A 14,625-nucleotide genomic window follows, 5' to 3' on the forward strand; every position below is an offset into this window, starting at 1 on the left:
GGATAAGTCGCAGGGAATACCGCGACAAGCCCACCAAGAACTGACGAATACAAGTCGCATAAATATATTATTTATTATTCGAACGATATACGTATAACGTTACGAGCTTTACGTTACTTCTTAATCGATAGCTTCGATACCTTTGTGTAGTTTTCAGTGCGATACAACGTCACTTTCGCATCGCGCATCGAGCTGCATTCGAGAGCACGCTTCTTTGAACAAACGGTAGACGTGACGTGCTGCTAGATTAACAACTACACGATGGTGTACATAGTAAAATAAATATACGATAGAAACGCTCGATCGACGCGTCCGCGGATTTAAAGCTAAGCGATTAATAGTCTCGGCGATCGCGATTCTTTGTTGCCGCGGGAGCGTCGATTCGATCTTAAACGATAACGAGTAGATATACATAATTGTGCTCGCGTTCGCGCGACCAGGCACGTCGGCCTATAGAACGACGAGGATTTGACGGGCGGGACGCCTGGTCGCGCAAGAAAGCAATTTTGGTATACGCAGTGTGTGATAACGTTACGTGGTAAATAAAGAAACTCGCATGCAAGGATAACATAAAAGTTCGCATCCTATAGTACGAAACGATTCCCTCGAGGGTTGAATTATCGAAATGGTACAGTGACGGCAGTCACTTCCGTTCCCCCCTGTTGATAGTACGTAAGGTCGTCCGCAACGGCTACGATATCTCGAGTCAGTGGGTTTCTTTGAAGGCTCGTCGTGCTGATCGTTCCAGGGGGGATCGTTTATCAAAACTAACGACCCATCGGACTAATAGTCCCATTTGCGTGTCCGCTAAGCTGTGCTGGTTAATCACCTCGCTCCGGTTCTCTCGATTACCGATAAGCATTAATTCCGCGATCCCTATGGCGATCGCTGTGCCTGGAGGATCACAACGATCCGTATCGATCCATTGGTCCTGTCCGAATGTCTCTAACAGAAGGAACAGTTGCCCGCGTTGGGATTAGAAGAGAGGTGTCTTATCAGAGGCAACGAAGGTAATTTACAGGGATCTCGGCCAGAGGAGTGTCGCGACAATCGAAATCTTCTTCAGGCACGGCGAAGAAGATCGTGATCATTTGCGTCTGTCGTTGGTCGCATGGATCTTAGACGCTGGTTTCATCTAAGATCCATCTGAAATTCTAGGTGTTCGTGGTGTCGTAGCTCTTGTACGTGTGGGAGGACCTCTTGTGCCTGACGGTGCAGAACAAGATCATGCTGGCCACTTGTCCAAACAGCTGGAGGAAAGCCACGACCAGGCCGACGGTGCCGACCACATGGAGCCTCGTTACCAGCCACATCTGTATGGCCGATGCGCAGCCTTCCTTGTACCAGTGCGCCTTGTTGCGCCCCTCCGAGTCCAGGCGACCGCAGTATCGTTCCCTTTGCACGCAACAGGAGTCGGGCACACGATCCTCCGTTGGCCATGCGTCGATCTGGAACCAGTCGGTGTAGTCCCGCACACCGCAGCAGTGGAACTGAAATCGTCAGCGAAGGACTAATGAAACTTAAGTCCGCAGAGGAAGTCACTTACCAATCACGTACAGCGGGACATTAAACGAAATTGCAGAAGATTAAACGCAGAAGTTCCCATTCCTTCATAGTTAACGCTGCTCCCTCTTACCTCCGTGTGTATGTGGTCCCATATGGCAGGAAGTGTTCCAGGTTCCCTGGTCAGGTTGTAGTGTTTCTCGATACCGAACAGCAACTCCTCTTTCAGGCTCTTCGCCAGGTGCTCCCTGAAGATGAAGGCCAGGGTGCCCAGCATGAACTCGGCCAGGAACATCAGTATCACCAAGCCGAAGTACTGCGTGGAGGAAGCGACGAAGAGAGTAAGAATGCGACGATGGTAACTAAGAGCGAAGGTAAAGACTACCAACCGTGATCAGCATGCATCTGGATTGAAACCAAGCACCGCAGCATCCAAAGAAGGCGATGACGAAGGTCACGCAGCCGGCAGCCAGCAGCAGCGAGTCAGCTGACGCGAAACTGTAATGGGGCACCAGGGTCGTGTAGCCGGAGTAAGCCAGTCGCAGCCAGAGGCCTGCACCCAAAATTCCGCAAGCGCATAACTGTAAAGAAAATTACACGAGTCGGATCAGATGGTGGCCTGAATGCGTTCGACTGTGGAGCGCATTTTTACGCGTCGATCGTTGCCTGTAGATCGGCGGACGGGTTCCTGAAAAAGCGCGGCAGTTCCGCGTCGAGCGGACGACTCCTATTCCCAGCGAGCGCAAAGCGGCGAGACGGTGGACCTTGCGGCGCTCTTATCGCGGGCGACACGCTTAGAGCTTCTTGCCATCGAGGGGAAGAGGCTGAAGAGCGCGAAGGCTGCCACGATGGGACAGGTTCTCCTTGGCGATTCGGTGCACAGTTATGCAAGCAATACGATCACTCGAACGCGCGTGTACCCGCGCGTACGCGCTTCCGCGCTCGCGCTCGCCGGTGTCGCGGTCCGTTGCGAAAGATTAGCATCCCCGAGGCCAGGTCGGGGCATATTTCCATCGTTTCCATCCATTACCATTCGCTTCTAATTGCCCGCAACTTTCAATCCCGACATCCTCGACAATTTTGCAGCCGACTGCCAGCCGCCGCGATGAATTATGTAAAGGATGACAATCGATGGTGCCTCCCGAGCCGCTTACGTCGTCAGTTTTCTACGCACACTGGGAATCCCGATTATTCAGCGTGTCCACATAATCGCGACCGAAAAGTGGGTCGACAGCGAGAAAGCACGGCGCGCCGCACTCGATTGCGAATGGGAGAGACGGTCCGATGTCTCTTTTCCTAGGCGGAGGCTCGAAAAGAACGCGAGACGCGCGGCGGCTCGATTTACATCCGCCGCGGATTTGTCTCGGTGGCCGAGGCTACGGTTTCAAAGGGGAAAATGACAGTCTCGGTCAGACGAAACAGAGTTTCTAGGGTACAGCGTGCAGCTAAGTATCGGTGACAGCGAGGCTAGAAGGGATATTGACATTTCCCAGGAGATTGTTGCGGTTTAGTAATTTGCCGCGAGCAGTCGGACCCTGCGCAAGGCAACCGCAGATTAAGGCGAGCATTGAACCGAGGGACAACCTCGTTTACGATTTCTACTACCCTTCGCTTAGTTTCTACGATTTAATTTCGATTCGATAGATACAAAGTTACGCGTGCTAATTCTATCCTCCAATTTAGTACGAGGCACCTTTCAAGCTGTACCGCAGTTCAAAGGGTTTTTGCGTTGCTATCACACCTCGTATCGCTACCAATAAGAACGCAGAGGACGTACAAATTCTTATCACCTGCTATTCCACCATTCCGCTTCCCAAAACCACGCAAACGAAGCTCCGCTGTGTTGAAGTCCGTGTCAGAAGGAGCACCCGGTATACAGGTGGCAGCTTACAATCAATTTGTCAAGTTAGCTGGCAAGTGGGAACGCTTTGCAGCCCACGTCAGGGCAGACAACTGGCGGATAAGACAACGGGTAATCTACGGCAAACGCTCGAGACACAGAAAGGCCGCCGACGGAGTATTGACCCTACACCGACCACTGCATCGAACTCCCGTAAATTAGCATCCGTGTAGTAACGACAGGCCGCGTTATCCAATCCGGTCGGACTAGTTCGAATGAAGTAATTTAACCGTCAGGCTAGAATCACCCTGGAATCACTGTGCTCGAACGACCTAATATCGAGCAGCGCGCACCGGTTCTGCCGACGAGCAACATTGCGGCACAATCGACCGCGGGGGAATGAATGGGCGATCGAACGATTAAACGCCGCTCGATTTACGTCGTTTCGCGAGACAGGTACCGTTAAAGATCTCCGCAGATATACAGCCTGTGCGGCGTGCTCGGCTACGGGTGAACAACTGCGTTTTCGCGTCGCGAGTAACGTGATGAGAACCGAGGGAAATTTACGATCTTGCAGCAAGAGGGGTGCAGCTCCTCCAAATCTACCAACTTTAAGTAGATTAGAAAAAAACTGTTTATGAAATGATTGCTTTAACTTAACATTGAAAAGAGAACACTAATTAACAAATATATATTTTTCACAGGCTGATAAGTTTCTATTTCTATTTGTGGCAAATTTTTCAAATCTGGAGCACTCGTATTGCACAAAACAGTAAAGGGTGCAGATGAGAAATTGGCAATAAATCGCTCATTGCACTCGCGTTAATTAATGGATTTCTGTTGGATTTAGGAGGACTTGTGTCCCGATGCACTCCAAGTACCCACTTGACAAGTTAACCCGTTCGAAAGTGAAGCGCCATTTTAAGTCTACCGAACAATAGCCTTTTCTAACTACTGTGTCAGCTCGAAAGGCTGTCCTGAAAACGTCCACGCGTGCACCTGTTGAAATTGCTGGTCGGACGAGCGCGTGTACTGGCGTCTTGACCGTGTACCGTAAGTTCATAGCTCATAGAGCACGGTTCAATGTCCTATTTAAGGCCCCGCACGCTTCTGGGACAGATGACTCCGAGCGGAGCGATAAATTGGAGAGGAGAGCCGGAGCACTCCGGTATGCACCGTGAATGACAATACGCATCGATTTAATCGCACGCGTGGGCTTGTTCCTACTGTTCGCGCTCTTCTCTCCGCGCGCGCACGGTGCAACTCTAACCGCCTCCTGGAAATTAACTCGCCGATTGTTCCAGCGTTCTGCAGCCGGCCCAGCACTTCGGGAAGCGTGACTGATTTATGTGCCTCGGACGCGTGTTGTTCGATACGTGAGCCGCGCCGACCGAATCACCAGGAATATTTATTTTTAACCGTTTCGAGAGAAGCTTTTGCAGACGATGACGAAGAGAACGGTAACGCGTGCCGGCTCGCGATCGGTACGAATCAGAGAATACAGCTATTAGTAACTGCAACGGATTGGACGACGAATGAAAGAATTCTACGTACCCAGATGAGAACGTTGAGGGAGCAGAAGACGTGCCTGATGCACGTGTATCCTGTGCGGCCCATGGCTCGATCTTTTCGAAGATCCTCGCGAGCGAGCTGGCGGATGCTTCCTGGAACCAGGAGAAATGGAATGTGGTGATTCTCTTCTTCAAACTGGCAACCACCACCACCAAACTACTTTTACCGCTGGCTGCGACTGTTACAAACCATCTCCACAGTCAAGATTCGAAGACCCCTGCGTGCAGGCGATGGTAGATGTAGTTTAATTGAGACGTGCGTGAATTGGGCTAGCGGGGTTCGTATATGCCAAGGGCTACGATTCACGAGCTTTCGGGGGGTTACCAGGAAAGGCCTTGACCACCAACGAGGCCGGGGGAAACAGAGGGGAATGCGAGGAGGTGGCAGAAGATGAAGATAAATCGTCGAGGAAATCCGCGTGCAGAAGCGACGATTACGTATTCCGCTCAAGCATAGGCTGTACTACCGCGAAAATCCCGCGGGTATTATCATTCCGCGGAAATGTTGCTGATCGAACGAAACAATGGTCACAACCTGACGACTTACGGTCAACTTTTCAGCGGCAGATTTCCCATTTTGCTGACAGGTTCCCGAGCAGGTGCACGGCTCGACTTCTAGAAACACGAATCTCTGAACTGGACTACGCGAGGCGCGCGAAAATTCACGAGGATGGATCGCACCGGTTGACTGATCGACTTAGCCGATCATGCGATCCTCGTCGGGCGAGGATCCGTTCCGGTGTGTTCGGAACCAGGTTGATACGATTGGCTGTGGCCCCCTCTGGGCCTTCTAGGTCCCCTAACGGGACAGCCTGCCGCCAGCGAGGCCTCTCTCACCTATACACGATCGCGTGGGTCCGCGTTCGAGGCGCAACACCTATGGAGAGGTGCGCCCGCGCGGAGACGTCACTTTCCTACGAACGCCTGCTGAGAAATGAACGAGACACCAAGGCCGCCGGAAATCTGCGAGCGTTTCCCTCTCCGCTCCGGAACATCCATTCGCCAGATGTTCGCGCGAGTTTCCTCCGCTGCATCTGCCTTTTCTTTCGCTAAAATTACCATTCGACCGATCCGAGCCGCGGCACCTAGTATCGCGGGTCATGCACCGTTCCGAATCTTGTGAATTCGACAGGCGGGGTATTCGCGGGGACGTCGCGTCGGCGGCAGGCAGCGCACGGTCGCGATATCGAGACCCCCGAACTCGGAAAACATTGTCGGCGTTTCAGCACATTTTGACGCAGGACTACGTCTAAAGGTGCGTCTCCACCAGCGTTCGCGAACTGTTCACGAACAGATTCCTAGGAAAGTCAATTCCCATACTGTTCGTGAACAGTTCGCGAACGCTGGTGGAGACGCACCTTAAGAGGTCGTGGAGTAGGGGAGACCGGGGCTAGTTGACTAATTTTTAACGTTTCTAATTTTTATAAATAGATCACTGGTATTTTATTGACTTGTTGCACACCAAAAGTTTACAAATTTCATTAGGTATACAGGCTTAATTTTTTAAATTGTTTTAATTGAGTCTAGGACGTAGTTTTTATTATATTTAGAGCAGTGAGACGAATAACTCAACAAATCCCAGCTGTGGGGTTAGTTTTAGTTGACTTGACATTTACTTTTCAGTTTTAACCCTTTGCCTGCGAAAGGAGCATATATACGCTGTCACAGTTCCATCAATATATACGAAAGGCGTACATATATATCGTACGACCAATAAATTTCTTTTTGTCACTCCTGCACACTGTTATTTTGTTTATTAAGTATCGTGGTGATAGATACTGTAATTATTTTCTACTTGTTTGTCATGGTCTATTTGGAAGGCCTGAGAGTTTGGAGGGAGGATAGGGTGTAAAACTGGTAGGGGTGAGTTTGGAGGGATTTGTGGTGGGGGAAGTGGATTTGAGTAGCTAAACTCTTTGCCTCGACTGCATCTTGAGGATAAAAAGTGTAATTTTTAATGGTATTCCCATGCTTAGTCAAGTAACCCCGTCCGACACTGTCAACTTGTTAAGGGTCGTAGGTACAAAACCTCCACGCACCGGATAAAATAAAACACCCTAAATTCTAGTTAATGTATCACGTTTCCACAAAATATTCGTGAAAAAACATCAAGCAATACTTAGTGGACAGAAATTCATAAATAGTCGAAACAAAAATATTTACTTCCCGCGGACCTTTTTAGATTTTTCATTCTCACTGATAGAACACGCAAGTTTTTGTCACGGTGACGCATTAAATGGCAAGCTGGCCATTCACATGCTTCGATATCGCGAATCGCAGCATAATTTATAACATAATACAACAATTAAAGGGAATTAGTTAACTAACCTCGTTAGTCAACCAGCCCCTGTCTCCCCTGCAGCCGACCGCCTGTGCCAAAAATATGTTATAATTGAAATCGTTATATCTTTAAAAGTACGTGCCGCACAGTACTCGTGTTCGCATATGCGAAAAGAGCATAGAACGCCAGACGACCCCCTTCTCTGCTTGCAGGGCGCGAGGGAAGTAAGAGAATATTTTTAGGTGTTCCGCCACTTCGACTCACAATATCTCGGGAACCGTGAGCGCAACACGACTATGCAAGGTATCATTCCAAAGCTCTCGACGAGATCTATTCAGATATATAAAGAACACATCACACTGGTTTAAAATAGAACGTGCGTTGTATGCACGGTCGCTATTATCACCATTCCTTGGAATCCTTCGGTCGAGAGTGAGAGAGCCTGAGAGGGAACGAGAGGGGACACTTTCGTCCTCTCTAGTACGCTCACGGGTTCTCTTTCTCGGGCAACGAATACGTTGTAAGTCCGCCGCCAGCCCCGAGCGTGGTGCCTATAATTTGGGCGTGAACAGGTTAACATTTTCGACAATGCCGCGAAATTTGCAGTGTGAACGCACGCAGAAGTGGGGAAAAATAAAATGAGGTGCAAGAGCACGCGATGTGGAATCTAAGAAACCCAAGACAGCGGCACAACGAACTAGAGAGCATCGAGAACGCTAGGAAGCAGCCGCCACCCCCGAAAAATTCCGATAGGCTTAATTTCGATTGAGCCGTCAGTTTTGAATACGACTCGCAGATCGGAGAGTTGAAATGAGGTAGTTGAATATGGTTTCAAAGAATGTATGACCTGCGTTGGTTATAACAAAGTAAATAAACGCTTCGAAAACATACTCGCTCATTTGAAATCTCCAATCTGCAAGTCGTAGTCCTACGCTCAAAACTGACGGCTCAATCGAAATTGAGCCCATCGGATTTTTTTTCCATGAATTAAACATGGGGGTTCGCGCACGTGTAAATAATGGATCGAGTGGCGCGCTTCGGGTCGCTGAATAAAAGATCCGCGATGCGATTTTACTCTCGGCGCGTCGGGGATCGTTCTTACTGGAAGGAGGCATGGTTCTATCTTCCGCGGCTGCAGAAATTCGAGGGGCTAGTGGCTGGTAATTGGGCCTACCGATTTCACGGAATTATTAACGTTTCAGCCGAGTACGTCGCGCCTCCTTACCTCCCGCGTGTCGAGCTCTCTAATCCACGGAGAGTAACGTGCCTGCTCGCGTGTTTTCGCGTAACACCGAACGATCTTGCCCTGCACACTCGATTAACCCGTAGATTGCTTCGTGACTGCCCGCCCGAGCGAGTTTCGCTGATGCGCGAGTGCGAATTTCTTTGCACAGGTGAAGTGACATCCGACGCGTAAGGAACGAGGGAGCGTGACGCAGCTTATCTCGTCACCGAGTCACCTTTTCCGCAGTTCTGAATCGAATGACAATGCGGCAGAAGGGAATCTTCGTTGGTTGAAAAGCGTGACGCGTTGTTGGCCGAGTGTTCCTCGGCGGGCGAGTAAGAAACTTGTGATTTATATCAACCGAGGACATAATGTTGCTATAAATCTTCTGACTTTCACGCTGGTAGCCGCAAAACCACGATTACTTACGTTAAGCACACGCGTAGCAGTGTTCTTCTACAAAAAAAAAAAAGAAAATGGACCGTTCTTCGGTAAAAACGAAAACCACTTCTAGTTTCAACGAAGAAACACATATCTCCGACCTGCCTGTGGCGTACGCTCCTCTTTCTCGTATACGCATACCTCGTCTGTATGTCGTTATCAGGATTGAATAATATTGATTCGCCTTATCACGTGGTCCAATACGGTCTCACGCATAACGTAACCTACTAACGTGATCCCTGTGCCACTTGTTGCAAGCGGAGCTCATTAAACAAACGCTAGCACGTTCCCTGCTGGTACTGAAAATTGTCGCCTCCCGATAAAGACGTATCGTACCGCGCTGAATAAGAAGCTAACACGCAGGACGTATTATACACGTGCCATTATCGATCGAATTTACGTCTAAGTCCTTGGAGGGTTTTAAGTTCCCCTTCCTCTAATTTCTCTGGTGCCTCAGGTTCAGTGGCCGTTGAAGAAAAGGCGGTGCCCCTTTTCTCGGCGCAGGTGAGGAAGAGGAATCGACTACCGCGACACGTTCGTTTATCGGGGCTAATGGTGCTTGAAATCAATTCGTAGGAGCGAAATGGAACCGCAAGCGCGGCAGTGGCGGCTAATGAAAACGGCGAAGAGAGTGCGAGGGGGCGTAGGAACGGACCCCTCGCCGCGACTTCCTGCCAATTGCGGGCAATTTGCCATCATCTATGATCTCCCCGCTCGCCGCCACGTCGACGCGGTGTGGACGGTGCTTAAGCATAAGCGTTAACGCGGCACGATTATTTTTTCTCTTTCTCCCGTTCCATGGTCTTTCTCGCTTTATGATACGCCACATCGGCGGCCGCGCATTAACGCGTCCTACACGCTCAACTTCCCACGTGACGTAACCGAGGAAAGGAACGACGAGCGGGCTGCTATCCGCCGTTACAGTGCGATTTCCCAGATCGCGGTCAAAACCAGATTTTCACTTTTCCGCGCCCGGGGCTCGATTAGCCAAGGCTCCGCCTCCTCGAGCATAGAGATCGAGAGCTGGCCCGTGATTCCGCTGGAAAAATCGCGGGGATCCTTCGTCGAGTGCAATCGCTGTCGCGTCCACGTACATGCGTCGCAATCATCGAATTGTTCCCGCAATTCGACGTGGGGCGAGGGGCTCGTCGGAGGAAGAGCGCTGCGCGTGAATTGCGAGAGGCGAAAGGATCGACCTCGGGGCCACAGGGCCCAGCGTCATAATTCCTAATTTATTGCAACGCGCTCGTTAATCGCGAGCCGATATGCGATCGCGTGCGCTCATCCTCCCACGTGACATAACGGAGGATCGAACAAAGGGCCCCGCGTACACGCACGAGCGCCGTCCACCTTTCGCGTCTCTGGATCCCTCGCGACGCATACGTGATTGCCTTCTCGGGCGCAGGATTATGGGAACACTGGGATGGAAGTTTTCCGCCTCCTCCGTAGAGCCGCCCGAGCCGATCGGGCCCGACATCTCCGTGCGCGTAGGTCATTGAAAATTCATGAACGTTCGTCCTCGACTTCGATAGACGCGCTATTAGCAGCTGTCGGCCAGCAGGTGGAAAGTTTGGATGGTCCCGCGTAGGTGAAAGACATTTCCCACGGGCGAGAAGGTAAGCGGAAGATAGCACAAAAAAAAACACTGCCGACGATTGTTCCGCGAAGAAGAACATGGGAAGAGAAATCGGCGTTCAAGCAACGTTCGCACGATCGATTTCATCGGCGTCGCGATCGCGTTGCGGATTATCGAGGCGGCCCGCCGCGACATTAATTAACGTCCCTAATCCCCTAGCGTGGGGAGGATTACGGTCCTTGATCTAGAAACCCATTCTAATAAGCGGTCATTAAAATCCTAGCTTCCGGGCACGAAGCTGAACTTAACTTCGCCGGACGAGTCCCCGAGAGTGACTCCAAGCAGGACGCGTTTTTAACTCGCGATTAATACTTCTGTTAATCCGCGCCTGGGATTTCAGCCCGTACACTCAAAGTGAATTACGAAATGACGTTCCTCGAGGATTGGCTCGCGCCATAATTCGCCCGTAATTGCAGTCTCGGTTAGCCGCTCGTTTATTGTTTCTCATGTCGAGATGCATGGGGAACGGGGCTCCAACGAGAGCAGTGTCATTGAACAGCTCGTATTAGCTCGATTATGAGATTCGTCGCTAATCATTATTATGTAATGCACGGTCTCGATTGCGTTACGTAACCGGTCCCACGTACCGAAACTGCGTGACCCGGTTGCACGCGCGGCGTCCGGACCCTTCTCGTTTCGTTGATGATTATTTTTTTGAAAAAAAAACAAGGGGGAAAACGGGAAAAAGTGTGCTAGCTTGTTGCACGCGAGCGGACGCGATGATTTCGAACATTGCATCGCGGTGGATAGCTGGCAACGAATTAATTCTTTTCGCCGCGCCGTCGAGGTTAACGAGGTCTCGCGATGCACGCGACAAAATTGCTCGGGGCCATGACGAGAATAATTTTCTGCACAGAAGAGGAAGTTTCCATCGGACCGGCTGCAGGTTGCAGTTTCCGCGTGTACTTTGTGGACTCTTTGCTGGGAGGACGTACATTTGACGGGCGAAAAAGAATGTGTTGTTTTATTAATTCCTGTGAAAAACGTTAGCAGCCAGGCGGCGAACAATAGCGAACCTATTCGCGTAGGAATTTTCCTGGCGTAATTGCATAATTTCATCCACGTGCACGGTGCGTTTCGCGGAGATACCGGGAACGCGCGTTTCGCCGCGGCGCGGCAGCGATTGACTTGGAATTGCATCGCGAAGCAGAAATGTATTATTCTGTTCAATGTAAGGCAATAGAATGAATGAATGGCCGTGCAGGTGGTTATTCATCAGGCGGTGCCTTGAAATTTATGCTTGCCTCGCGGAATTCCGAAAACGATCCACTGGCGGTCGCGAGACCAACGTTGATACTCGTACGCGGTACACCGTGGACAATTGAGCTATAAATTTCGGTGGAACCTCGTCTGGCTTTCCCTCTGTCTTGTTTCGTGGAAAGTACACTGTGGATTTCGCGAACGTCGGACGCACGAGCGAGAAGCGATAGAAGCGATGAAATTGCGCGAAAAGTTCGAAGAAGCGGAAGCAAGCGAAGGTGGGCCGGAAGGCGTTTTTCGAAAGTAGGCTGATGACTTACAGGTGGGATGAAGATGAGAGCGTCCCGCTGTGCAACTGGCAGGAGCTGTCCGGGGCTCTTCGACACTGAACCGATCACGAAAGTTCATGGAAAGCGGAGTCAAAGGTTGGCTGGCGTTCGCGACAGGTTTCGAGTTCCCGGATCGACTGCACGGGAGGAACGCGCAGAACTCTCGCACATCCGTTCTCCATCGGCCACCGTGAAACGAAAGTCGCCATCTGACGGTAATCGTGGAAATTCAGGCGGGGAACGCGGCGTCGCAGGCCGCGAACAGAGAAGAATCTCTGGCGGAAAGAGGTCCAGCCGCGGCGAAACGGACGGCGACTTTCGAACGGAGCTTTTACTTCGGATGTACGTGGTCCCTGCAACTCCGTAAATTACGCCGCGATTCTATTTCGATTCGTCTATTTTGCAATGTAGATAGCCTCGATTGTGAACGAACGATACCACTCATGTTCTTTGAGTAATTAAAATTTGCAGAGTCGTGGGAAAATGTTCTTAGCGAGTTGTCGGCGTGATATTGTTAGTGCAAAACGGCTCGACTTACAGGTAATTTAAATCCCAACGAGAACTAAAAGCTCACCACGCACGAATGTATGTACGATCGGATTACCAACCGGAGGGAGGCTGTTACAGTGTTACTGCTAAGACGGTTTATTAAACTGTACTTTGTAGCCGATGAAAATTGCGAGGCGCGAGATCTCTGGAAAGCATACCGATAGAAGAGAAAATGCAATTAACTTATCTCGGTAATCGGACGGGCTGCTCCATGAGTTCTACTGTTTAGGGGGTGCAGGAGAGCCGCCATGCGTCAGCTATGTTCGCCTACCGATTTATTAAAGAATAAACGAAAAGAAATAACATGCTGTCATTTAAGAAATAATTTATCAGTCCTTCTTCCTATACTTCTGAGATGACTCTTCCATGGAGTTCAGCCACAGTTGCAGATCCTTCTGTATCTCTGGCCGTTTAGCGTCTGGCTCGACTTGAGCGATAATTTCGGAAACGGGGATCTTCAGGCCCGTGACGGTTTGCCTGCTTATAACAACCGCGCGAACGAAATTGTCCGTCAGGCTGATGAACTGATGCTCCAAATAGAAATGCTTGTCCTCCCAGTAGATCAGCTGCGAATAAATAACTTGTTTTCAAATGCTGCTGCTGTGGCACGTGGAGCTGTGCACTCGCCGAGCAAAATTAATGCAATCGATGACGTTAAATGACTCACGCTTGTTATCAGTAATTAAAGCGCATAGAGGAGAATATGTTGTACCTTGGTAGTGATTTTATACGGCGTAAAAATGGGAATCGCTCGGCGGTAACGGATCGTCGATGCACCTTGCACCGCGCCACCGCCTTCCTTAACAACTGCTCCGAAAATTCCAGATCTATCGTAGTAGTGGAACCGCGCGAAGTCCAATTCGCGAAGGTACCGCGCGTTGTTCATGTGCTTGAAGACAAGATCTATGTCCTGCGTGGTGCATACACCTGAAATAGAGTAATAGAATATGATTTTCTAGCTGCTCATGGAAATTACAGGAAATTCTGCCTCGCGAGGCGATACGCGGTTTTTGTTCGAATTCTGCGCGCGGAAGAAAAGCGCCCGAGGGCACTTCCTACCACTGCGACGATTTATTTCGTCTAGTCATTCGTATCGGAGGAAAATTTTAAAAACAGACATTTCCAGTCTTTCCCAAGCTCGGTTGAAGATTCTTCCGATTTAATGCATTTCTTTATCGTTGACCTTCAATTGACGTCAATAATGACATCTAGAATGCGTAGCCAGTTCACGACCACGTGACTGAAACGTCACGCGCAACTTTGCGCGCGTTTCATTCAGATGTTAAATATCACCCACATAGATTTGAATATGTAAAGCGTTTTATTATCGAGCGTGTTATCGTTGGTATCTAATCGAGTAGACAGATGTATTTGTATCGTCCATATCGCAGGAATTGTGTATTACTGAGCAGATAACTTTGGCTTGAAATAAATTGTAAGAATAAATCCATGAGCGCCAAATATTAATACTAGATTCTTATGGACTGCTGAGACTTCAGAAATATATTTACGTTCCTAATAAAAATTCGTTCGCTCGAGAAATTCGGCTGTCCGATTCGTAGAATGTATAGATTCATTCTCATGCTTTAATGAAACGTAAGATTGTACTCGGTGAGAAGTTAAAGAACTAGTTACCGTAGATAGTGCTGGTATCGAAAATTTTCAACTTCTTCTGGAAGAGCCTGCCCATACCGACGGTGAGGATGATCCGGGCGAAGTAGTGCACATCGAAGAAGACATAGAGAAGAAGGAGGACGGTGAGTAGGCAGGCGCAGACCATTTTCTTCTTGTTGCGGCTGTAGAGGATGAGACGAGAAACCGAAACGAGAGCAACCAGCACTCGATGTTCGCGTATCCACAGTCCAGGGAAGACTGCGTGCGGTTACCGTGAAATTCCGAACAGCGGAGTCGCTTCTTACGGCACGCAGGATGGCAACCGGTTCTTCGCCCTGCACTGTTCCATCCTACTCGACCCAACGGTATTTATTCGTTACGTTCGAAATTATTTGACACGGCCAAAGTCTTAGGTCGTTCCATACATAATGCAACC

The 14,625-nt window shown here is 49.8% G+C and overlaps 2 protein-coding genes across 6 annotated transcripts; both read right to left on the bottom strand.

The window, feature by feature from the left end:
* Positions 1-48: 48 nt before the first annotated feature.
* Tsp5d (Tetraspanin 5D) lies at positions 49-12,394 on the bottom strand. 5 transcript variants are annotated; one of them, XM_076820511.1, is made up of 6 exons: positions 5,596-5,963; positions 5,462-5,529; positions 4,898-5,007; positions 1,893-2,084; positions 1,637-1,819; positions 49-1,490 (listed from the first exon to the last, which is right to left on the bottom strand). In XM_076820511.1, the coding sequence occupies exons 3-6, from the start codon at positions 4,958-4,960 to the stop codon at positions 1,155-1,157; spliced, it is 774 nt and encodes a 257-aa protein (XP_076676626.1). In that variant the 5' UTR covers positions 4,961-5,007; positions 5,462-5,529; positions 5,596-5,963; the 3' UTR covers positions 49-1,154. The 5 variants fall into 5 exon arrangements, with proteins under 5 accessions (XP_076676626.1, XP_076676624.1, XP_076676627.1 ...); XM_076820509.1 differs by lacking the exons at positions 5,462-5,529; positions 5,596-5,963 and adding an exon at positions 12,018-12,394; XM_076820512.1 differs by lacking the exons at positions 5,462-5,529; positions 5,596-5,963 and adding an exon at positions 8,421-8,887.
* Positions 12,395-12,833: 439 nt separating this feature from the next.
* LOC143373341 (protein THEM6) lies at positions 12,834-14,547 on the bottom strand. The gene is made up of 3 exons (XM_076820521.1): positions 14,211-14,547; positions 13,288-13,502; positions 12,834-13,141 (listed from the first exon to the last, which is right to left on the bottom strand). The coding sequence occupies exons 1-3, from the start codon at positions 14,353-14,355 to the stop codon at positions 12,905-12,907; spliced, it is 597 nt and encodes a 198-aa protein (XP_076676636.1). The 5' UTR covers positions 14,356-14,547; the 3' UTR covers positions 12,834-12,904.
* Between the last annotated feature and the right edge of the window lie 78 nt (positions 14,548-14,625).

This window comes from Andrena cerasifolii, chromosome 9, assembly GCF_050908995.1.
Source record: "Andrena cerasifolii isolate SP2316 chromosome 9, iyAndCera1_principal, whole genome shotgun sequence".
In the NCBI taxonomy this organism is placed as follows: domain Eukaryota; kingdom Metazoa; phylum Arthropoda; class Insecta; order Hymenoptera; family Andrenidae; genus Andrena; species Andrena cerasifolii.

Coding starts and splice junctions, on each gene's coding strand:
- LOC143373341 (XM_076820521.1), bottom strand. CDS start 14,355: ATGGTCTGCGCCTGCCTACTCACCGTCCTCCTTCTTCTCTATGTCTTC. Junction 13,503..14,210: donor CGATACCAGCACTATCTACG/GTAACTAGTTCT, acceptor ACTCTATTTCAG/GTGTATGCACCACGCAGGAC. Junction 13,142..13,287: donor CGTATAAAATCACTACCAAG/GTACAACATATT, acceptor ATTTATTCGCAG/CTGATCTACTGGGAGGACAA.
- Tsp5d (XM_076820509.1), bottom strand. CDS start 4,960: ATGGGCCGCACAGGATACACGTGCATCAGGCACGTCTTCTGCTCCCTC. Junction 2,085..4,897: donor CCCTCAACGTTCTCATCTGG/GTACGTAGAATT, acceptor TTTTCTTTACAG/TTATGCGCTTGCGGAATTTT. Junction 1,820..1,892: donor CCAGATGCATGCTGATCACG/GTTGGTAGTCTT, acceptor TCCTCCACGCAG/TACTTCGGCTTGGTGATACT.